Here is a 26,442-nt window from a genome sequence, read left to right on the forward strand (position 1 = left end):
ACGGGGACTAATTGGCACATCCTTCAGTAACTCTGGCTCACATGGGTGAAAATGGCAGAAAGGGACAGTGCAGCTCTCTCAGAAATAAACTCTCTCAGGGGACTAGACTGTTAAGGTTTACTGTGACCTTGAATAAATCATTTTCAACAACTTGTCACGCAAAGCTTTAATGGGAACAAACCCAGCCAGAGCACAGTAAACACAGCCGTTCTTATGCTGTCACCTACGCTTCCACACACAACAGCAGATGCAGTACTGTTGTGTTTGGAACCCGCTGCAAATCCCTCTATGATTTGGGCTTAAAACAACTGCATTTTGAGAATTGCAGCTTGCAGAGCACAGTATTCACAATATGGACAATTTAACATCATGTGCCCTCAAATAATTCTGCAAGAACCTTTAATGTAAACTGAAAGCCTTGCAATTAAGATATGAACATGGATTTCTGAAAACGTGGACATTGAAAGAATACAAAGCAATTGTGGCCGAACAATTAAAACGAAACGAAAAAGAAAGCTCCCTTACATGTAATTAAGGGAGACTGGTTCAAGGAAAAATTATTTACAAGAAAGAGCCCAATGCTTTTGATTCAAAGAAGAATTAGTTACAAGAGCCTAACGCCTTACAATATTTCATCACATACAGAGGGATTTTTTTTCTCCCTCTACTTTAATGCAAATTCCATGCAGCTTTAGGTCATCTGGGGTGAAATTGAGCAATGGCGTTTATTTAAAATTTCATCTGCAGACCATTAGAAAAAATGTAAAAAGAGCAATCAGGATGTATAATGAAGGTTTTCCATGTGAGATTCCAGTTTCATCAAGGGTCTTTGCCAACTACTATTTTCTTTACAAAATGAGCTCCTGTGATTTGGGAGACTGAATTTTCAAACCCATACTTATCTCAGGGTGCCAGCTGAGACTGGATTACAGTGTGTCTGTATTGCCATCTCGGAGAGTGATAGTTTAGATTGCTTCTCTCTAAGTTGCCCTATCATTCCTCACCTGATAAGCCTCCCACGTCCATCTTCTTCAGGTTCTTTGCCTCCAGAATGACAACAGTCAGTTTACCAGCAGTAGGCACATAGCGAAGGGAGAAGCAGATGTCACCCAGTTTTTCTTGCTGTGAAAACAAACGGGAAATAAAAGTTTATCGTCCCAACCGACAGGAAAAAAGCAAGGAAATATGCGATTCAAGCAGTGCTGTGACCCAAATATGTCGTCGGGACATAAAAATATATTTATATTGAAGCTTCTTTGATAATACAACATGATCATATTCTTTTTTTCTTGGAAAGATGAACAATACTTGTTGATTTTCAAACATTTTTACTCATTGCAAAAATGAGCCTCAGTGTTTCCACCTCCAAATACCACTCAGGTAATATTGCAAAACACCAACATTGCCTTGTGTTAAACTTTCAAAATAGCACTTTTACAGCTCCTGTACATTTGTGAATATCTGGACCAAGTTTTAATGGAGGATGACAAGGTCTAAAATGCAGAGACATTTTAACCTCAGTCTCTCTTTGAGTACACACATACAGTATGAATGTAAGTGCAAACTTTTATATTTTTATACTTGTTTTGAGCTTGTTTTGACTTTTATTCTACTTTTCTATACTTCCCCCGCAGTGCCTAACCCTTGTTTTAAAGAGCCATAATCCATGAGTTTTTTTTGTGTCACTGTAAAATTTACTGTATCATCATATAATGTATAAAATGGGGTACTTATGAGGAAGAGTTGTTAATGCATACACGTATTTTTTCATCCTTTTTAGCACTGTCTAAAATAAATAAAAACATAAATACAATGTATATACATATAAAAATGCAGAATTAAAATCTCCATGGGATGTCATATCACAATTATACAATCTAGTATCTTCTTCAGAAGCAATTATGAAACATGAACTAAAGTGCACAAGTGGAAAATTTGGGGTAGTGAATTTAAAATGGATTTCTGAATGAGATCCTCTAATCAATTAGCTACTGAAAGAAAAAAAAAGCAAGATAAACATCTAAATGGCTCAGTATCATTAGTAATTGTTCTTATGTTCCTCTATTTAGAGGTTGAAGCTTACTCCCAGTGAGTTAAAACACTCTGCCCATACTGGGATGTACTTCCTACCATGTTGTTTCTCTTAGTGAAGGTTATGGAAGTGCATTTAAAACTGAAGGCAGTAGGCACTTTCTTACTCAAAGATTTTTGGGTGTCTGGAGCAGGTTTTGTATAATATGTATACAGTAAGTATAATATGGTAGATAAATAAATGAAAACCAAAAATCAAACATAAACATAAAACTACAGTTTCATGCTTCATGTTTTCTAGCCACAAACAAAAAGTTTGAGGATGGTCTGTAAAAAAGGGATTTAGATGAGGATGGGGGCTAGGTTTGTTTTACTCTTTCCATAGTTCACAAAGCTCTAAATGGAGGAACTAATAAACGGTCTTTTCAAATGTGAGAAGTGTGGTTCTGTGTGGTCTGTGGTTAACAACATTCTTAAAGTCGAGTATAGTTGTCAAGCATTTTTATCAGTTCTCATCATGTGAATCCCATTAATCCAAGTATGCAATCCATTAATACATTTATCCAATACTGCCCTAAAACACTTTCCTCACATTAAACCTGCAACAGATCTTTCCAGAAACAGCTCTCTGATGGAATAGTGAGCTCAAGTGCTACAAAAAAAAAAGAAACTGTTGGCTTTGAAGTCACATAAAAGCATATGAGGCACATATTCTGTAGAATAAAATGACTGAAAAGAGTAGATGGTCTTGAAAAAAATAATGAAAAACCCTTTTTAAGATTTTTTGGCTTCTCCTTTATGTAAATGTATCCTGATAAGTTTCAAAAACCTTTTGCAGGGAGAGCGGTGTATTGATCTTAGCTGAACAAATTGGTTTCACAGAGGCTCAGAGTGATGTGAATTCTGCCACCAGAGAGGAACTTCCAGCCAGGCTGCTGTCCCCCGTGAGCAATTTGCCTCTGCAATTGTGGAGCACGGTGATCTTCCTTGCAAAGACAACTGAGATCTTGAAACCCATTACACTCTCATCCTGTGTTAAAGTCAGCACTCAGACAGCTGGATCTCTATCCAAATGTATGAAGCAGCAAAGCATGCAGTGATGAGTCAATATGTGAAGGTGTTCCGCCAAGCTACACCTTCCACGCAGCACTGCCTCTTAGGACATATTCACATTTCCCATAAAATGAAGAATTCACCCTCATGTGGGTAAGATTTCCCAACAGTACAGGAAATCAAGCCTCATCAGACATGTCTTCAGTATCTCCATAGTTTTAAGATAAACTCATTACGATCTGTCCATATGAAGTAGCTTAGAGCACCAGAATTATATTGGACTGAAGCACTTCTCTACCACAATGCACACTTTAAACATGGGTCCCTAGATTTGTTTGCCTATGGGAAGCAGTTGTGGCAATGTGACAGGGTTTGTCAGGGGTTGAACACAGTGAAAGGTTCCTCGTGGACTGTATTTTTAGGGCCACCCTGACAGCAAGCTAAGCTTGGTAATATTACAAATGTCATTCTTATTTTAATCTACTGTATTATTTATACAAGCCTCTTGCAAAAAGTAACTCATTAGATCTGATAATGTCTTTAAAAACCCCAAAACCTGCCATCCCAGATTTTATTATATTCTGTCTTTTCCCTTAAGCCTGAAACAAGGTCTGCCATCTTGTAATCTTACTCCTAGATCAATTCTTCATGTTTTGCATTACTGCAAACCTTCTCTTACAGTCCTGTTACTTGAAATTTAAAATAGAAAGAACTTTTTGTAGCAATAACAAGACAAATAACAAATAATAACTCATTAAACGATTAAACAGCAGCAGCAAAACTGGGCAGCCAGTAATCACCTCTGCACCCATGTTCTTCCCAATTGAAAAGAGAGTGTTTCAGCAGGTGTCTGGGAATTTACTGTAACATTGTCTTCTGTAATTGGCATACCAACATAAAAATAATAATAATAAAGACTTTTTGGCTGAAATGAAAGATACATATATTGTTTCCTTCTCCTTTAGATGTATATTGAATGCAGTATATATGCAACATATAGAGCAACTAAAGGAAACAACCATCTTACAGTACAATTTGCAGAAACTGTAGCCTTGCAAAACCTTGGTTACCCGAGGTTTCTAAGACTATGGAGATGTTAACACTGACTAGTATCATTGATATCATCATAGCTTACTGGCCTTCAAAAACGAACATCTGCATAATGCACATTATTAAAAGGAAACATATCTACAGAAAAATTAAAACTGAAGCTAATTTAATGAATAGAAAATCTGGAGTTTTGGCATAGTTATATGTTAGCTTAATTATATATTTTTCACTATCAGATTCCTACTTGGTAATTATTTTTTTAATGAAACAAAAGATTATTCTGCTGCAAAGATTAAACAAAAGATTAAATGACATAGATTTCAGTCATTTTCATTAGATACTGTATGCACAATAAAATACTTGTTTCTTTTTAACTGCTCAAGTAAGAGTATAACTGTAACTCAAATCATCAATTTTTAGAGGTATTAATAAAATGTCACATATTTTACTTCCTAATTTAAACCAGAGCGATTGATGTAATTCCAGCCTTCTGGTGAAACGTGTTACTCTTCAACAGATTAACACTTCTAGCATAATAAATACCATCACATGTTGCAATTAGAAAAGCAGCACGTTTCATAGATTTTATTTCATTTTAACTCATTGTGCAATTAATAATGTTAGCAATACAATGCACTTGAAAAAGGTACACAAAATGTATGAAAATACATTTTATGTAACACATTGTCTATTGCTTTACAAAGATTTTACTGACATCGCATACACTCTAATTAGGTTTTAAAATCAAGAGAAACAAAAACAATGACATCATAAATACCTAAAGAAATGAGGAAGTAGTTCTAAATAATTCAGATACTAATGGTTGGCGCTATGCACATCCAAATATTTTAAAAGGAATTGCATTTCCAATCTCTAAAATGTGGGCAAACTAAAGGACCAAAAAATAGAGATAAAGTGCAAGTACCATTCTGGGAGTGAGGCCAAGATCTAGCATCATCTAGGAATTTTATCTGGGTTCCGCTTCTTCAAATCCTATTTTTGCACTTAAACTCAATGTTAATTGTTAATAATAATGTGGAATGATCTCTACAAGACGTTACAACTGACAACAACGAAGCCTTTCTGCTGTACGTGCTGTACAGTATATGCTGACAATACATTGTGAGACAGGGCTTGTGACAGGGCAATGTGAACTTATTCTTATCAGAGTATTTGCTGGATGCAATTTGTAGCTGTTGAAGTATGTCTAGGATGTGAAGTATGACTGTCAACAGTTTTAAGTCACTAAGAATTGTACACCTCACTGAAAACTGCTTCAAAGCTCAGCTTACTATGTGATAACAATGTAATAAATCCTAATGAGTTGTCTTTTAAGCCTAGATTCTCAGAGCCTTGCAGCCTGCATGACTGTTGCTTTTGATGATGAGGAATAACATGCAGTAAATACAGTGCCTTGCAAAAGTATTCCCCTTCTTCCAGTGATGTCTCATTTGGCTGTATTAGAAATGACGTATGCCCATTTTGTAAAGCGAATATTTTCATTCAAAGCACGAATGCTCAAACTGAGCACATTTAGAAGTGAAAGAAGTTAAATGTCATTTAAAAAATACAATAAATAATTTAAAAAATAACATTTTTTTGTAAAAACAACGAAAAATTATGCTTTTAATTCAATATATTTACAAGTTAGAAATAGTCCATTTGCATTCAATCTAACTGCTGCAACAATTTTAGCACCAATTAATAACCAACAATGACATCTGACTGTCTACAGCTTTTCACACACCATAATCCTCTCTTTTCTCAGAGTGTGTGGACTACATATTTAAATGCTGTGTTAATTTCTATGTATCATTTTTTAATTTTACGTATACATTTAGTCTCTAAAGGGAAGCACTGCATTGTGGAGTCTTGTGTTGCCTCACAGAATTTGGGTCCTAGGTTCGATACTAGTATGGGATGTCTTCTGTTTGGTGTTTGCATGCTCGTCTCAGGGTGCCCTGATTTCCTTTCATAGTCTAAAAACATGATGAATAAGACAACTAGCGTGACTAAGTGTTACCCTTATGCGAGTATGTGGATTTCTTAAATGTTGTCTAAAGTTGCATGAACAAAGAGCTCTTAAAATAAAGCTGCTCCTCAGTTCTCACAATACTTATATTGACTCTACAGTGCATAAACAGAAGTGTGTTGCCAAGTTACCACCATTAGTACATACAGTAGGCCTTTACAAGGGTCAAGCTCAATGTGCACTGCTTAGATAAAAGACAGCCCCATTCTTTCAACTGCAGTCTGAACTAGGCATCAGGGGATTATCCCTGGTAAACCAATTCAAAATGGTAACTGCCTCAGCAGCGTGGATCTTTATATTTCCCCTTTTTCCTTCATGACAGGATTAAATTAGATAAATGGAAGGGTTCCTCTTGAACATTGCATCCTGTGAATAAAAAACATTTAGTATCGTAGATCTACATGGTCCTGTATGCGAAAATTAAGATGTTTGTAATACTGCTGTGAGGCACGGTAAAATTCTGTTTTAAAAAAAGAACTTTTTTTTTCCTTGCTGTGCAGCAGGGGGCTCGAACCCTGGTTGTGGATTTTCTGACACTTCTGCGACTCTACCCTCTATGATGCTATGAGCTATGATATTTCTCTTGCAGCAGAAGTGTTCTGTGATGACCTTTCAATGCTGCTTTAATGCTTATCATCCACACCTGTTTCTCATTATTCGTGAAGACTTCTTTCCTCAGTCACTGCTTAGTTTTGAAGCTTGCTTCAGCCTAAGCACTTGCTATACTGTGATAGGCCCCTTTGGTTTTAACTCTCACTTGCTCCAGACTTTGGTAATGGTGTTTTTTTCTCCTGGAATTGACTAGCTTTGACTGCAATTCTACTTAGTGGTTTTGTTAGTTTTTCTTGGACCCTGAATCACACCTACAGTATCTCCTCTGCTGGCCGATCCTGCCACAGGATCCCACTCAACCATCACAGCCGCTCTCTACGAATCAACTTATTAACTTCTCGCAATTCTCGTTGGGGAGCTGAGGATTTAATAAAAATTTCAGGAAGCATCTACCATCCCTACCATCCCTATCACTAATACAAATATAATTTGAAATCCAAAATGAATTGATAAATCTCTAAACTGTCTTAGACAGTTCCTATTGTGGAAGATAAACTACTTCACCGTATAAGATAACTGGCATCCCAGAGAGGGAGTGAAATAAGAAGCACAAACATCCTTCATAGTGGCAAATGACCCAGTTTTATCGCAATGCCTATTTCTGCGCTCACAAAGATAATAGGTGGATTTAGATAGGGTGAATAAATTCACTGCTTCACACAGAACAAGGAAATATACTGCCTCATCCAACACACAACACCAACATTAAAATATAATGACCAAACTGTAAATGTTAAAGTGAGGAATACTGGAATGGGTAGGTAAGATGATTAATGATCTTCATGTGGACAATACAGCAGAGGAAAGGATATAAATTGTGAGAAAAAGCAGTGGGAATGTAAACTGAAGAAGAAATGCCAAATAGGTAATTTAAAGACAGGAAATCTGGTAAAAGTACACTAAGGAGTAGTTAATACTCAAAATAATAAATGACCAGGAAGGCAGAATTCCATGAGGGTTATTATATAGTTCTCAACAGCACATCTGAGATATGAACGGATGGGCAGGTTAAAATGAAGGATCTGTATTACAAACATGAAGGGTTATGCAGGAAACTGACATCTTAATTTAGGAGCCTTAGTCTAGCAAACGAGGAAAGAGGTAACACACCAAAGGACTCCATCTTACAGTGAGGCACAGTGCAGACCACTTTAAAGCACTAGATTGAGGAGATGATTGTGACTGTAGAGGCAGAAGGTTCATGTAGTAAAGAACAGTTCATCAGTCACAGCAGGATCCAGACTTTGATGTGAGTCAAAGCATGTTGGTTGAAGGTAAGTAACAAATAATAGCAGGCAGAAAAGGGAATTTAATTTACAATGAAAAGTCAAGGACCATATATCTAACTCCCTATTTAATATTACGCTTAGGCTTAATTTACTTTCATACTGTACAGTTGACAGTGGTAGTTAAGTCTGGTACTCCAAACTCATTTGTCTGATTGGACTCCAGTTCCTATGACTGATATTATATCGTACTATGTTCTTAATAGAAATGTACAATACAGTATAGAGATAGTGGACAAAATAAAGTAAACAATAATATAAAGTTACTACAGTAAATAGGACGTTAGGCCACCACGTGTAGCCAGAACAGCCAGAACACTCCAATGCACAGGGACTACCTGCATCTGAAATTCTGCAGGAGGAATATGGATTCTTCAAGCTTTATTACTGTTAGGATTTCAAAGTACAACCTTTATGAGAAAATCAATCAATTCATGTCTGGTTGACAGAGGGTGAGAAAGCTGGCTTTGATCCAGAACATCCCACAATTGCTTGATTATATACTGTATCAGATCTGATATATCAGATCTGGTGACCAAGAAAAGCCATGACATATGGAAAATATCAGTCTCATCCTCATCAAAGTATTAGGAGACCACATGTGCTCTGTGGATGAGGGCGCTGTCATCCTGGAAGAAACTGCTACAACCTGGCGTGAAGATGATCATGAAGCACCTTAAGTAGAAACTAGCACTGGCTTGTCAGGTTGGCACTACATGTGCATTGGTTTGTTTAAGAAGAAAATGTCCACTTGGTTGTCGATTGCCTGTGCTCTTGACATCACTGGACTCAAAAACATGCATCGCTACAGTAGATGATGGAGACTGCTTTTGAAACTGGATACTCACATTCTAAGTTGAAATTGGCAGTTAATTGATCAACAGTTGTTCCTTTTTTGTCTCACAGTTTGAATTAATGGATATACACAGTATATCATAATTCTGGAGTATCAGCAGCATCTACAGTATATAATCCTGCAACTCACAACTGGCAGCCCACTGAAGCTAAGCAAGTGTGAGCCTCATCAGTACCTTTCTGCTAGAAGAAGTGTTAGTGGGACCAGCAGGGGGCGCTCACCCTGCGGTCTGTGTGGGTCCTAATGCCCCAGTATAGCGATGGGGACACTATACTGTAAAAAAGGGGGGCAGTCCCTTGGATGACACATAAAACCAAGGTCGTAATTCTCTGTGGTCATTGAAAAGAGTAAGGTTGTTACCCTGGCGTCCTGGCCAGATTTCCCCCTTGCCTTTATTGGTCTTGGCGTCCTAATAATCCCCATCTATGAATTGGCTTCAGTAACTCTGTACTCCTTTCCACTAATAGCTGATGTGTGGTGAGCTGACTGGTGCACTTTGGCAGTATACGTCTGTCCACTGTTACCTTTTGTTCATGAATAGCCTGGGCCCCACCACTCACTTCTCTTACAAAATTACTGAGGTCTTGCAGCCACTGAATGCTTGTCAAAATTAGCACTAGGAATGCAGGGATGTTATTAGCTTAATTAATGCATGACACAAACTTTGCTTTCAATATAGTGTATTTGGTGTCTCTCATTCACTGTTACCTGCACAATAGCTACATTAAGCTTTTTGAAGTCATACAGCCCACAAACAGATTTACAAAAAAAGAGGACTTCCCAGTTACCAAGCACTGTCCTAATTCTTGTTAAGGATTCACAAGGGGGAAAAAAAATCTAAAACAGGAACAAACAAAAATAAATAGGAATACTTCAAAAAGATTCTCTGGTGAACAGGGACTGGAGATTGGAAGTCATTGCAATCATTAGTCCATTTCCAAAGTGCCTCTTCAGTGTTATCAAGTCTAAAAAATGCTTTCAATCAGTTGCCTCTCAGATAATAAGACACATTAGACTCATTGAAACTGATGAGAGTCAGAGTCTTCTTACTGAGTACTTGAGGTCATAGATTAAGCCAGGAAAGGTGACTTTGTTTCTCCATTAATCACAATGTGGAAATGAATGTAGAATCTTCTTTCAGAAATTCAACAAATATTTTCATTACTCAAATACATAAAAAATAAAATACAATCTTTCAGTGACATTTTCAACTTTCTGTCAGCTGAACCTGCAGCAGCTGGTGGCTATGCTCTAATGATTGCATCTCATTGCTTTATACCAATTGACTTCATTCGTCTTTTGCCCGATAATACTGCTAAATGCCACCCAGGTTAAAGCAGCTCAGCAAACAAAGTGAAATTAATTTAACTCTGAGCAGCATGTTAATAACAATATTACCTGTGACACCACAGAACAGAGGGAAAAATAGCATTAATAGACACTCACAGACAAATAAAATAAAAATTCTGCATGAGTAAAGAAAATCATCTAAACCCAAAAGGGATGTAATTTAAAATGCTGCTTGAGAGGTCTGTTTCCACTTCTCTGATGTAAAGAAAAGCAATAACTGCAATGTATTTAAAAATGTGTTGGTTTCAAACAGAATAAAAAATATTTTAAATACATTTAAATTACTTTTTTTGGAATTTAAAGCAAATCACATTGATGTTTATTTCCCTATCTTTCAGATTACCTTGTTCTTTCCCTTATAGTTTAACTAAGGAATACGCTAATTAATTGAAAATAAAAAGGCAGGGTAACAGTAATTCAGATAAATAACACCTTTTCTTGTCTTCATTGCCCCTAAGGGGCAAGTTGCATTGTTTAAATAAAAACCAATTTGTATACCACTAATTTAAATGGAAAGTTAATTAATTTCGGCAAGTGTTTTAAATTATTGCTCAATATTAGCACTGTATTTGATGGATATCAAATTGACATATCTGTTACTACTTGTTTCTTCAACTTAAAATAATTACATTAAAAGTAATCAGTATGTATAATGATGATAAGTAGCTGCTGAGAAAAAGTACAATAATATTTAGGAAAGTGCATAATTCATAGAACAGTTCCATTTCTAATAGAGTCATTTGTCCAATTTATGTACACATTATATTTCTTGTTGCATAGAATTATCAGTCATCTTAATATATTTACATATGAAATGGTAAAGCTGTTTCTAATGACTTCATTATGTGACAGCTTCATTCAGGCCCACTATCCCATTTAGAATTTACATTTAAGAACTAAAAATAAACAATGAAAATCAGAAAGTCGGGTTACACTTTCAGAAAGGGAAAAACATAGTCATGTTAATTTAGTGCCAAAAGAAATGTACATTTTATTATTCACATATGTATGTAATGACTTTAATTTCTTCCATTTATTCCAAATCATGTAATAATGGAATTTCCATAATAACATTCCCTTATACGATAACATTTTTATTAATAGCTGCAGGTTGCATGTTGTGTGATATTTTCTTTTGCAGTTCATCTTCGGAAGATAATGAAGCTATACTATACGGTTTTTGTCCTTGTTCAACAAATGCCCAAAAAAGAAAAAAAAAATGTGTCAATGTAATTCTAGCTAAAGTCAACATACTGTACATGGTGGTTTATTGAAGGTGTTGCCCGGTTAAAAGAGTAACTTTGTCGTAGTAAAGGGATTTTCTACTAAATATACTGTATAACGAGTTTTTCTCTTCCTCAAAATGATTTTCATGAACACTTCTTGTGGTGTGAAAAAATGTTCACTTAAGAGAATTTCATACCTCTTCTTTTTCAGCACTCTGAAGGTCTCGCCATTCCTCTGTCACATGACCAAAGTCAACGGTGTTCATAGGCACTTTAACATCCCCAATGACATCGTGCTTCGAGAAACGATCAAAGTCGTAAACTGTCATAACCAGAGTTTTCCCTCCTAGTTCAGCATAGGGCACCTGAAGAAGAGAAAAGAGGGATCGAAAAGGGCACACAGTGAGCTGTCTGACTGTGATAAATCAATTTGTCTGGCTCTTTGAGATGTCGTGCTGGTAAGATTGAATGTTAGGAGCATTATCAACCAGAAATCCAAGTAATAACTATAGAGGTTTTTTTTTTCTATAAGAGATTTGATGACTGATTACTTATGATTGGGCTGTTTCCTCCACTAAAATGTGTAAGGATTTACTTCTATATGGCCTCAAATTGTTGCAACTGGTGGGAACACAGATAAGACCATGGCTTCTACTTTGTCCTTGATGTCATTGCACTTGATTATACTGAAGGCACTCATGATGGATCTTGGAAACAGTGTTAAAATGTGTCTATTTTAACTGCTCACAGCTGCATTAGCAAAATTTGCTAACATTAACCATATTGGCAAATGTTCAGCCTTCCCTTAGCATATGTTACGAATAAACCAGTGAAGGCAGGCACCTGTATTCTGTTAACAATGTAAGACTGATAACTTAATTACACACTCTGGGTAGCAATTTTAGATTTATATACAAGGCACTATAATATCAATTCATTTGGGGGTAATATCCATTTCTATAAATGCTTCTGTCTTTAGAGTGCAGTGATATGTTTACTTTTTGGCACACAATGTTATTTCTATGAAGCACACAGACGTTCTTTTAATGCACCAGCTGCTTGTTGCTGTAAAGAACAAATCATGTAACAGGTTTTAATCATTTTTGTATTTTTACTGATCGGCAAACAAAGGGAAAAAAACCCATCTGCTATTAAAAACCTGTCGATTTCTGTAAAAAACACAAATAGGTATGAAATGGGATGCCGATTCTTGAGATAATATAATTTTGTCACATGCAATTTGCAAAAGATATTTTATATGACATGTTTAAAATGACAATATATACAGGATTCAGTTAGATCTTTTCAAACCATACCTTGAAAGTAAACTGTTCATTGAAGCAGGGGTTGAGAGTCTTTCTGTGGACTTTAGTCTCAAATTTCTTCTTTTTGTCAGGGAGCAGGAAAACCTTCACATAAGGATCAGAGGTCCCACCCATGTCCAAAGCAGGGAGTTCTGCTGCTTGAATAATCCCCACAATGAGCTGGAAGAAACCACAATAGGAGAGCCTTAAGATTACTTACTGCAAACAAAAATACAAGAATCGTATTTTAGCTGTTTTCATAGACGATTAACAACCTGGGGTTTACACCTTTGGATTAATTGTCATTAATATGAAGTGGATTTTTAAGCCCTACTGTGTTTTAATTAAATGAATTACACAGATTGCTTTTCCCAGCCACATTAAGTGCAATTAAAAAGTAGCTTTTCCATGATACCGTTGTATGAATTTTACTGTTTTGATTCTTACTTCCTGGGTATCCCATTATATGTAAGGCATTGATGTGACTGCTTTTGTTTTGATAGGGCAAGCAAATTATTGCAGGAAAACAACATCCGAGAAGATGTCTCAAAGCCTTTGTTACTGTAGGTACTTACAGTAGAGGAACATTGGCTTCATATAGTGCCTTTGAATCTCCCTAACAAAGCCTCTGGCATTCTGGTTTGAGAATCATTTTCATAAGCTAGTTTAAAAATAGCTGTCAAGACATTTTCAAAACGTACCCAGCGGCACAAGAAAAACAAGTACAAAAGTGTACTCCACAGGCAAAGAGTAAGTTGAATGAAGCATAGAATGGACAAAAACTAATTAAAGCAGGGTCAGATTCTTGAATAAAACTAGGGACTTCCACATTATGTTTGGAATGTCATTGCAATGCATTACAATTCTCTAAGGGTAACGATAGCAGTTTGACTTTCAGTTTGCACCTTTCAAAAAAAATTCAATTCTTTCACAATAAACCAGAAACAAGTCTGTCTTAAGACTGAGAAGGTCAGTATCTTTTTCCTCAGATAACTAAAATGTCTTGTCAATCTGTAAGTGACAGCCACACCAGGAAGCTAAACTGACTGATTGACGTGCCAGTCTCAGATCACACTCTTCAGATTTCTGGACTCTGAAAATCGCTCAATCAGATTCCTATCACACGGACATCAAGTTCCAATTTGGGAGGTTCCAGTAATTGAGTGCTGTGGAGAGCTCCTGCATCCTCGCAGACACAAGTCTAAAGTACAGACAACTAAATTTCAGAAATTCGTACTGTACTGTATATACACACAACAAACACAAAAACATACAGTATGTGAAATACAACTGTAAGTAGATACAGTATTAGATACAGTATTAGTGTACATTCCAATTGAAAACATTTACTTTAACTATAGTGACAGATATATAAGGCAAAAAAGGAAAGAAAATGTGGGGAAAAATGCCTCATGAATTACAATGCTTCTGTACTGTAGTTTCTATCATAAGGACAACTGCTGTACATACAGTATACTGTACAGGTAATTCAGAAAAAAAGCAAATCTGGAATTAAGGACATCTTGAGTAAAGAAAGGGAAACAGATCCTTGAGATAAAAGTTGATGATACATGCAAAATAATTTTCTAAAGATAATGACAAATGCATGAAATATACCAAGGAGAAAATCCCAAAGAATGGAGTAAAAAAGACTGGTAGAAGGCTCTCAGAACAGAAAGGGGTCATTTTTATTGTACTTGCATTAAAGCCATTATTTTATAATTAGATATGCTGTATAGCCAAACAGAAAAAAAGTGCTATTTTATGTTGCTTTATAATTCAAGACAACTGTTCTGTTGTTATAGCATACCTTAAAAAAAACATTTAAAAGCCTATGTGTTGTTTTACACTGTCAGCCATATACAATAAAACATAGGCTTTTCACTCAACGCAGAATTATATTTTTTCGAGAATTTAACAACTACGATTTATGTTTCAAAACATTCAATATAATGCAAGATTTCTTCCCTCCATTTAAGATATAACCTTAATGTCCAGTTTGAACTCTGTGTCTGATAATTAATCCCAGATAATTGACATTATCTGTATTAATCTTAAAATGACCATCTTAATTGAGCCTTCTCAAGAACGGTGCTTAAGGTGCTTTTAATTACAAGACTATAATTGACATGTTTTGGTTAAGAAATAAAGCATGGACTAATAAGTAAAATAAAAAAAACATTTTAGGTAATAGGTTCAATACTTTAATAAAAAATAAACTCAAATCCATGAATAAAACTTCTGGGAGAACCTCCACATTTCTCTTCTATCAGAAATTAAGCAATTCACAAGTCATATTCTATTTTATTTAATGCATTCACTCTAATAACATATACTTTTATACTAATATGCATAAGTGATGTTTCATATAATTACAGGTTGTTATCCTTTAAAAGATTTTACACTGCATGCATACTGTATGTGCTATATACTGTAGAGTTATTACACAACACGTGATCTTTAGTTCAGTAGGCTGAAAGAATTTCTGAATGACACATGCTGATTGAATTCTACAAAAAATAGTGAATATTTGACTGTAAAAGTGAAGCAAGAACAGCAGAGGTTTATATGCTAGTGGATTCTCTTAGTGGTGCAGAGGTACAGTTTACCCTAGCTCAGTTTGGCATTTGGGGATTGTATTGAATTAAATAGCAGTGCAGCAAGCTTGTGAGATTTAGATTTATCTCCCTAGAATTGTGAAAACGCATGATTATAAGGGTTATAGTAAGTAAATCCAAGGATTTAACTTCTACTTCTTACTATAACTGGCTGAAAAGGAGAAAGAGAAGGAAAAACACAACGTTTAGGGTGTGAGGGGTGAAGAGGAAGGGAGCAGGAATATGAAACAAAGAGGAGTGGAACAAAAAAAAGAACATGTGAGAACAGGCGCGGAGGAAGAGAAACACCGTCCAAAGAAACAGAAATCTGGGAGATTAATTCTAGGCAGTCCTAGTATGCAGGTTAGACAAACATTATGCGGTTTTAAAATAAAGAAAACACCCAGAACACCATTGTTCCTTTCCTTTATTTGCCGAGAAAATGAGTATGACCATTTAGAAAAGGTCAACAGAGCACTGCACATGATTTTTGTTTAGAAATGCACCCCACTAATGTGAAAGTTGGAATACTAATCGCAGTGAGTGATAAAAGGGCTTTTTTCTAAAACTGCCCATGAAAAAAAAACAGCACATTGATCAGTTGCATACATGTACTGGGAAATACCTCAGCATGGATCTTATAACAGAACAACATATTCTGAAAAGCTAAAAGCCTCGGCAAAAAAGGGAATGTTTCGATCTGTTTGAAGATACTGTATACAGTATAGTTTTGGCATAATTTATCAGGTGCTTTGCACACTTATTTCACAGATAAACAGGGAAATACCAGCCACACATCTAGGCTTTGAACTTTAAAGGTTGTATTTAGAATTTAAGGAATGCACAATAAACATGCCATAACCATTAAGGGCATTTATTTTCCTTTTTCATAAATTCACTCCTCTTGTGTGTAGTCATGTAGGAGAAGCAAAGGAAAGACTTAGCTACTCCCTTAAGTCCTCTATTAAAGGCAGAGCCAGAGCACAACTGTTCAGCCTCACACTGGTTCAAAGTATCTTCCATCAGCCCTCCCAGACAGGTAATTCAGAGCAATTTAAACGTGAACCCTGAAGATGCAGGAACCCGTCAGAGCATGCCGCTAAAAGTAGGTCGTGCTGATGGCATTTTCCAATTCCCAGTCTTTATTCTTTCTATTCCATCTACATTTACCTCTCCAGCTGCTTTTCTGACACAGTTTGGAGTCCTTTGAAATGTTATAATGCAGGACTAAGCACACTTCATTGGATTTAGGGCCACATATTTTTTTTTGCTCAGGATTAGTTGCCTATGCAACTCGACCAAAAAAACACTACATGTTGTATATGCTGTTGAAAAAATTACTTAAAAAAAAGATTTAATGGTTTTTGCAGTGTTAACTGTCATAGGCATGCAAAATATCATGAAATATTCATAAAAGACATAAATAACACTTCACATCCTTCATCATATTTTTCATCTTAAGCTGTTTTTGTCCATGTCAGATAACATGATAATCTAAATGAGATACATGTATACAGTAAAGATTTTTCCAGATTGTTATGGCTGGATATAAAGTAGTGTTTCTATGATATTCTACAGTATACTGGGTTGCAGAACTATACACAATGACTATACACTGGCTAACCAATTTAGCTGAAGAATCCATTTTACTGTAAGAAACAAACAGGGCCAATGAACTTAGTTTTCTGTTATAAACATCAAATTATTATTTTGAAACTGCTTGTTTATTGTTGAATGCCAACCTTGCCTCAAGACAGCAGCTCCAGACAGAGGTTCTATTATCTGTTAGATGGCATTCAGGATTAAGACATTTATTTTCTCTTGTACATATATAAATCACTCTAAATTTAAATTAGGTAGAATGTACTGTAGATAGCTTTTGCTGTAGTGGGATCTTCCACCATAGATTTGCTTTCAAGGTGTAGTACATACTACAGTACATACTTATACGGCAGGAAGCAGTAATCTGTGCATTAAAGGTAAAAATAGAAACCTTTCATTTTAATGCACAAAAATAAAAAAAATGTATCGATTCACATGGCTGGGAACTGCTTCTGAGGTTCAGAGGTTGGTGGGGAGTGAAGATAAAGCCGGCGTCACACTACATGACTCGACACGACTTCTAGTCAGAGAGCATGTCAAATTTAACGACAGCAGTTGCTGAATCTCGCTGCCTTTTCTGCTCTAGACGGTCTCAAATTATACAACTAGCAATCGCAGGGGGTGACTAATTACACAATTCCATCACGACTTTTCATCACGTTTCCAAATCTCGTATTGCCGCTCAAAAGTACCACGAGGTCGCCTCATTTTGGCAGCCAATCAACATGGAGCACACCTGAATAAGAGGAGGAGCACCACACGAAAATAAACAAATGACAAACACGAAACATCGAACAGACATCTGTGCTGGCTCCAGTGTTCGACAAGCCTCTCCTCCATTTGCACAGTCCAGAACACTCGCTTTCTTTCTTTCCTTGCAGCCGCATTGTATACATTGTACTTCCGGTTGAGCTCTCATTGGCTGTAACTGTCGCAGACACAAGAGCACACCCGTACGACTTGTGACTGGCTACGAGAAAGTCAAACCAGAGTCGTAGGGGCTGTTAAGAGCACTATGACTGAGTTGCTGGGGGTGTCACACTACACAACTGACGGTAACGGGCGCATGCTGCAACTCTCTACAACTCGCTGTGACTTTCTTACATATATGTACAGTAAATGAAGGCTACAACTGAAAATCCTAGGAAAAGCCTGTAGTGTACACGTTTTAGTGTCCATCAATGCAGACTTTAACAAAATGAGGATTTCCTTTATCCCACATTCAATCAAACTACTTGAGTTCACAATAAAGGTGAATTGGTTTATGGGCAAGTGCAATTAGTTCACGTGCAAAAATGAGAAGTATTGTGCAATTAAAGGGACTTAGGGTGATTGAGGGGGAGGTTAAGGTCCATGTTCTGGTAACCTGCATGGAGTCCCATAGGAGCTGTGCGTAATGACAATATATGGGTTCATGTCTTTCATGTAATGCTATATATTTATTTTTTAATGTTTATTTGTAATTTTTGTAGGTTTTTTGATAGTCTCTCTGTGTGTAAAACATAGGTGCTTGGATGCAAAACAAACGTCTGTGAAATCAGACAAAAATGATTATTGTATTGTATTCTACCAGCAGTCAGTGTGTAAGATGAGACTGTTAAGGTCATGTTATCTCCACAGAACATCCAGTGCCATTGAAGTCTCCTGTGTCAGGTGAGTCACAGACTTGGTTGAATGGGTCAAGACTGGCAATTGCACAGTATACAGTATATAATTAAACAGAAATACCAATCACACACCTGAAGATGGCTCAACAGCCGCAAAATTGCGTTTTCTCTTTCTACGTTTCAGTAAGCAATTAACCTCAACATGTTCCTTTTGCAGCCCTCATGCGGATGCTGCCCCCAGCCTAACCTCTTCATTCATAAAAAGAAGTGTCAGAACAGACAGAGGTTACTTACAGTGTTGTCTGTGAAATTGTAATCCAAGGAGTATTGTAATTTCCCCAGCTTCTCTTGCTCTTTGGGTTCATCCTCCTTCTCTCCATCAGTCAGCCCTGTCTCAGCATCATCATCCTTTATAGGCTGTAGAGTCAAACAGAGACCACTGGAGTCAGTTTATATCCTGAAACCTGAGCCAGACCCAGGCTTTCGCTACTGTAATACCTCGAGTCCCCTTCCAAATGCAGCTACTGGGAGCAAGCACTAAGTGACCTTGTTGATATCACAACATGCACAGAATCCTTTATCATTGAGCATGGAACTGACTCTTCTTGATTTGTTTTAAAATTGCCAAGCAGCTACACAACAAAAAAGGTTCTAAAAGGCAAATTAATTTAGCTTTAAAAAAACAAAACAAAACATGATTCCCTGGATATATTTTCGAACAGACAGCTGAAATGGTCTGACAAAAAAAAATCAGAAGGGAAATGTCAAGATGGTATTTACTGTAAGCATGTTCCCCACTAATCATGTCTGGAAGACAACTGTTTGAGAAAGCATGCAGTTAAAACTACATATCACTAAGCTCATTCAGTGCCAAAGAGTTCATGAAATGTTAGATATTGGTCAGGCATGCAGTGCCTTCTCTTACTCCAAAAGGGTGCTTAAAGTGGTGTTTTCCCCAGATGGCAGTTGTAATAGAATTGCAATGTCTTAGACCTCAGCTGCTTGTGTTACCATGAGTATGAAAGCTGTAAGCATCATGCCAGCAGAAGGTTTCATTACAGGGAAGATGTATACGCTTCTGTTTGTCTTAATTCCAGGCTGCTGGAGTGAAAGCAAAGGCTGAACAAAATTGATGTTTTGATAAAAAAAAAGAAATGGTTACTGTCACCCCTGTGTGAGAGTTTTACGTCTCTCTCTCTCTGTCTGCTCGTACAACTATTTGTGCCAATTAATTCTAGGGAAGGGTGCTTGGAAAATATAGTTGAGTGGCACATGGTGAATATACAGCAAGGGGCAGAAGTAAAAGATAAAATTATTAAGAACAAAATCTGCTTAAGCTGTCAGTGGCTTTACAAACTAATCCCTCGTCAAGGTTCTCTGTTCTAATTGTCCCCGTGGATTTTAGATGCTACTCAGCTTTAACAGAGTACTGTTTCATACCACGCCATCCAGCACAGAACCAGCTATTAATAAGCACTGTCTGCATGGACACTCAAGTATGAACTCTTTTAATCTTTGTAGCTGAAGAAGTACCAAACTGAAGTCAAATGCCTTTGGTTGTTTATTATACTGCCTCAAGCAAAATGCCAAACTGATTGAGACAGTATCTTAAATAACAGGCTCTGTTTCATCTCAGGAACGGAAGAATTCTCTTCCTGCATATTACTGATATTGTATCTTCTTACTACATATTTATCATAAATACTTTTACATCTCTCACTGAAACAGTAAATTCATAGCTATTTCCCGTTGTTAAATGTTAACGAGTTTGCAGTATACTGTCTCAGCTGGTCCTTTTCTGTACAAAAAGATCAGACCTTCACAGCAAAGTAAACTTCTACAGTTTCTATAAGGAGAGAGGATCAATTTGGTTCATCCTTTTTGAAGCGTGTCACTGTTATATATGTATATTTATACATATATAAGCATGTTTGTAGAGTATATATAATTATACATATGTTTTTACTGAGGAGAAACTGCTGTCAGGAAGCTATACGTCAGAGAGCAGCAGGCTAAGAAGGTCCAACAGCAAGCAAAAACCTACCGCCATTGGCAATCCAGAACAGTCATCAGACACAACACAGATAAGGAGGACATAGAAGGAAGAAACAAAAATTAAAACAACCACACACAAGTGTTAACACAGTAATCTGGGCATACCATGAGAAATGACTCCTTGAGTGCCATGGATTATGGGTCTGATTTTCCAGGTAGCCTATATCCTATTTTTAATTATTGGCCTGTGGGTATGCATTGTTGCCTTTATATTAGTGAGAGATACTGAGAAACACCACCAACCGTTGTTAGTAGTAATCCGTTTAGAAATCATTTTGTGGACCAAATGAAGCCTACTTGAACTTCATTCAGATACTTGAATCTTGAACATGCCCTTGGACACAGAAATAAAAGACTTTCTCCACAAGTTATTTTACTTTTTTGTTAGTAAATTTGCTTTTGTGTATGTAAATACAGGGTGATGGAGGGCTTGCAGTCTCAAATGTAGGAGAAATTCGACCATTTCAGCTACAGTAGGTGTTAGGAGTACAAGGAACAATTCTAAAAGTCAACTTATGCTGTAAATCTTTTAAACAGAAAAAAGTGAATTGAATGTTTAATTTACAGAGGATATATGAATAGTTTTTTTCCAAGTAAAATTTAATTACACCTTAACGTACAAAAAAGAAGAGACATTCTTGAATTAAACATGAAAACATGTATTTCCCACTGCACTTCACAAAGTTCTTTTTTGGATAGAAATTTCTCATTGTACATACTGGTTTGCCCCCCAAAAAACATGTATACTCTGCATTAAATGCAGTACATACTGTAAATGGAATAGGTTTTGTGAAAATCTAAATTTCTGAAAATATGCTAACTGTAAATTTCCTTAGCAGGCTGCAATTTTGGGGCAGGTTAATAATGCAACAAGTTCTCATATTTTTCATCAAATTATTACAACACAATCGCACAGCTCCACATAAGTTAAAAAAACTCACAAAACAGTTTCAGAACCAATGCACCTTTTCACTGCCTGGATTTTGATATTTGTGCTCTCAGTAGTATGTTAATGTAAGCCCTTCTGATACATGTGGAGTGCAAAAAAAAAGAAATAAGGAGTGAGTTGGGAGTAGATTAAAGTGTCCATGAAAAATAAAACTTCCTCTTTCACTGAAAGGAAAGGCTCAATTAATTTTCTACTTAATGTAATTAACTTCAGTCATTTCTCCAGGTTAATACCACACTTAATATTATAACACATACGAGTACAACCATTCTTTGAGCAGAACCAAATAACATGCAGAACAGTGCTTCCCAACTGGAATGAAACTGGTTTCCAAAAGTCCCTGTGAAAAGTGTAGCTTTACACTTAACCACAGGTGAACAGTAGGTACAAACATAGCGTACTTCATTGCAATGTTTAAACAAAACAAACATGTCCAAACTGTCAGAAACAGTTGTGCAGCTATTGGAAATTGTCACTGTAATAAAAGTCAAGGGTGAAACAACATACACTGAAGAAAGGACATTTTCATGGTATTCAGACTTCACATGGCATTATGTGTAACCCAGCTTCTGGTAAAATACTAAGGGCTACTCATACAACTGGCTAATACTAAACATGACAGCAGTCAAAACCTTACATAATGTGTGCAACTGTATTCCTAGCATTTTGTGTTCCATTTTGTGGCTTGTTATTTCTCAAACAGTGCCAACTACATCCCATAGAGCAAGTGCCACATCTGAATAAAAAATAATATGGATTATTGGGCTTGTGAAGATGACTTTTATAATGTGGCCTTTTTGTTGTTGGCTATCAATAGTGTATTACAACTTATTAGACATTTCTTTTTCAAACACAATTCCTACTGTTTTCACATATTTCTTTCCCTTTTCCCCTATATAACAAAGGGGAACTGCTATCTTTTCCCTTAATTTTGTTCCAGTCCTTTGGGATTTACTAGGATAAAGACGGAAGTAATGTTTAAGTACAACAAATACAGTATACAGTAGGTACTGTATTAAGACATATAGGGAGGGTTAATTCCAAATACTTTCAGGATCTCGTCTTCACAAACAAGCACTAAGTGACTCAAATTTTTACTATTAGCTTAGTGGTGTAAAATATACATATAATACAATCTAGATACATCCAGAAATGTACTCAAGTTTAAGACACTCTTACAAAGGAACTGTTAGGACCAATCCTGGTCCTGGAAGGCCAGTGACTCTGCAGGTTTGTAAGTGCTCTTTATAGCAGCAGCACCTGAAGAGCTGGAAGAAGCTGTTGAATTGGTACAGCTAAACCAGTAACCAGCAGCTGCAAACTGTCAAGACCTGAGTGGATTGAAAATCTGCAGACACACCGGCCTTCCAGGATCAGGACTGGACACCCGTGCCATAACATTTTCTTCAGATCAAAAGTCTCCACAGGAACAGATGGGGATCCCCCATCATATCTGCAGGTGCTGAGATACTGTAGAAATTTAACTGAAGATATGACAAGAAATCAGGGGTAACAACAACACATGGGATTCAAAAGATATTTTGTTACAAGGATTGATGAAACAACAGTGGTGTGCAAATCGTAAAGTTTATATACAGTATGTTAATACAGAAAATGTTGCTAAACTTTTCTCATCTGAATTTCACTTAGCTCTAGTTCTCACTTTCCATAAATGGGCTTTACGCACATCATTAATTCATTTTTGATCTGACTGTACATCTTTTACTCTTGTAAATACAATCAAGGGAAAGCACTAATATGTGATAGGGAACATTTCTTTACATCAGGTCGGAGCCTGAAAACTTTCTTGAAGTTCACCAGTGAGAATAGCGAGTTAAAGACACGATATAAAAAATATAAAAAAGAAAAGTAAGATATAATATTATTTAGATCACAGAAATTTTTGAAATACAGTACATGAACATATTCTTAAAATGTTGATGGTATACGGCCCTTCTGTAGGCCATACTGCACAGTATACAGCCTACAGAAGCTTGTAAAATGTGTATTAAAAAAACAGGTTAATATAAAAAAAATCAGCAATAGTCAAACAGTGTTACCGAGAACAGGAATAGAATGTTTTTACCTCCATTGTATTTTTGCCTGGATCTTTGACATCTTTCATGTTAATAGCATTTTTTCCACCCTTTTCTTTGCCTTTCTTCTTGTTCTTTTTCTTGAACAAACACTTCTTACAGATGCAGAAGCAGCACGTAAGAACCAGCAGGACAGCAACTATGGCTATGGCTATTATGGCCCACGATGGCACTGCAAACAAGAAAAAAGACAGAGTTGGAAAACTGAACATTCAAACAGACATCAGGGTCAAGACATTCTATTATGTACAGCATACAGCATGTTTACAATGAAAATAAGATGGTGTTTAAATTTGTTACCACTACTCACAACTCCTTTCCCTCAATCACCTGCGACATTCTCATTCTCATAATATAATATATATATATTCTCATAATATCTCATAATATATCTAATTCTGGGAATCTCTCCCGGATTATTTGAGGCAATCGGTCTAAATATTGCAATGCTACATTCATTGTTGTAGATGCAAAGCAGGAGGGTTACAAGCAATTGCAATTAGTCATATCATCCTAAAATCTTGTTCTGCTGCTGTTTGAAAAGAACCTAGAATGTCAGTTTGAACAGCTTGAAGGGGTATTTTATTCCATACCTCATGACGTTTTGTGTCTCCTGTTCTAAGTGATTACAGTGTCTCCCTTTGAAATACATGTGTAAACCTTTGGTTTGTCTGTACTGGATGCATCAAGGAATTTGAAAATGTGAATAAATTTTCTCGTAATCCCTTCTGTTCAAGCGAGAAGAGATGTAGTTCCTGTATATTAGACCACACATTAATGGGTCACTTTTCTTTGAAATTCCAGGACAGCAATCTTCTTTTTGCAATGTGAAAAGGAACACTGAAAACAATATTCTAAATTATGTCTTACCAATGCATTGCAAGATTTTCTAGCACATTTTGTCAATTTACATTCTACACTTTTCACGACACATCTAAGCATTCTGTTAACCTTTCTTATGCTTCCCTGGACAGTCTGTTTGAAGACTATTACAATACAGACACCCTTTTTCATAGCATGTTAGTTGTGCATTGATTATTCAGCCCTCTGGGGTATCATTTGTCTTTGGTGGTGGCATTTCGACAACTATTACCACTACAAAAGTTACAAATTAAACACAATCTTGCTGATGAACTACATAGTATTTACGTTAGATTCGACAAGCTTGACTGTAATGGAAAAATCAGGGAACTTGGAGAAAAGCTCACTGCTTTCACCAAGGTTGAATTTGATACACAACACACTTGTGTGAAAAAAACAAGTCATAAAAAGTCTTGGACCTGATAACATCAGTGGGCAGGCACGGAAGTCAAGTGCTGTGCTGTTCAGTACTGTATTTCATTATATTTTCAAATATCTTAGAATTAGAAGAAAGCAGAACAGCAGAACTTCAACATTTTAAAACAGGCAACAATTATACCAGTTGCAAAACACAATTCCTCCAAGATGTTAAATGATTTCAGACCAGTGGCATTGATCTCTTTAGTAATGAAGTCATTAAGGAAAATTGCTACAAGGCATGTGCTCCACCAGACAGAGCACCTACTGCATCTCATGCAATTTTCCTACAGGGCTAAAAGAGGAGTTGAAGATGCAAGTCTCACATTATTGAAACTCTTATATTCACATCTAGAAGATCTTAAGACACACACCAGACTTGTATTTATAGATTTCTCATCAGCCTTTAACACCATCCATGCAAAATTGTTAGTGAAGAGATTACTCTCAATTTTAATCTAGACTTTAATATTGTGGGTTGGATCTTAGACCTTTTGACCAACAGATCACAAAGAGTAAGGGTAAATGGTCTTATATCAGAGCAGCTTTGTTCTTCTACTTGGTTTCCTCAGGGCTGTGTGCTGTCCACTATCCTATACATTTCTTTATACTATACAGACAGCTGTGGGAGCCCTTTTCAGAACAGACACATCATTAACTTTGCTGATGACTCTGTCATTGTCAGTCTCCTCTAAAACATAGACACTGATCATGGGCCTGTAATATATTATTTTATTGAATGGGGTAACAACTCTTTCCTTCAACTTAATGTGTCTAAAACCAAAGATATGATCATTGATTACAGAAAGCAACCACCTGCGTAAAACCAATAGTCACTGAGGAGCAGGAAATTGAAATTGTCAACAATTACAAATACAGTATCTAGGCACTATTGTTGATTACAAGCTAACCTTCGAGGAAAACACAGATGACATACAGTATGTAAGAAGAAACAACTTTTTTTTCTTAGTGCTTCCTGAGAAACCTCCACTCTTTTAATGTGTGTACTACAACAATAATTTTAGTCTACAGAACTTACATTGAACCTGTCCAAACAGGCAGCCTGGTTTGGTAACCTTAACTCACTCAATCAAAACAGACTCAGCAGGATAGTGAAAGTAGCCAGCAAAATTATTGGTGGATGACAGCTACAGCTGTCAGACATCTATGTCAAACAAATAGTGTGGAAGGCCAGTAAAATCATCGACTGTCATGACCACCCCTTGTGCTGTGTATTTGAACTCCTTCCATCTGGGCTTCAATATAGACTACCTAGATTCAGATACCATAGAACTATTAATCTGCTTAATTTGGAAAATGGATTGCACATTTTACTTTATTTTTTCTTTCTCATCATACATGCAAGTCTCTTATTTGTTAATGGGTTCATGTTGTGTTAAATATTTTGTGTATGGTGTTACAGTACATACAGTACCTGAAAAGCAAATTTACCATGTG

At 36.4% G+C, this 26,442-nt stretch overlaps 1 protein-coding gene across 5 annotated transcripts in view; it reads right to left on the reverse strand.

The window, feature by feature from the left end:
- syt1a (synaptotagmin Ia) overlaps positions 1-26,442 on the reverse strand; it is a 310,241-nt gene that overhangs the window by 31,409 nt on the left and 252,390 nt on the right. For 3 of the 5 annotated variants that reach the window (XM_088922846.1, XM_088922847.1, XM_088922845.1), the window contains 5 exons: positions 23,697-23,878; positions 18,901-19,023; positions 12,813-12,980; positions 11,694-11,861; positions 1,005-1,122 (listed from right to left, as the gene is read on the reverse strand). In XM_088922846.1, coding sequence (XP_088778972.1) covers positions 1,005-1,122; positions 11,694-11,861; positions 12,813-12,980; positions 18,901-19,023; positions 23,697-23,878 — 759 coding nt within the window. The remainder of the gene's footprint in view (positions 1-1,004; positions 1,123-11,693; positions 11,862-12,812; positions 12,981-18,900; positions 19,024-23,696; positions 23,879-26,442) is intronic. The other 2 variants (XM_088922848.1, XM_088922849.1) reach the window with 1 other exon arrangement.

The sequence above is a fragment of the Atractosteus spatula genome, chromosome 8 (genome assembly GCF_055471065.1).
Source record: "Atractosteus spatula isolate fAtrSpa1 chromosome 8, fAtrSpa1.hap1, whole genome shotgun sequence".
NCBI classification, from domain to species: Eukaryota; Metazoa; Chordata; class Actinopteri; order Semionotiformes; family Lepisosteidae; genus Atractosteus; species Atractosteus spatula.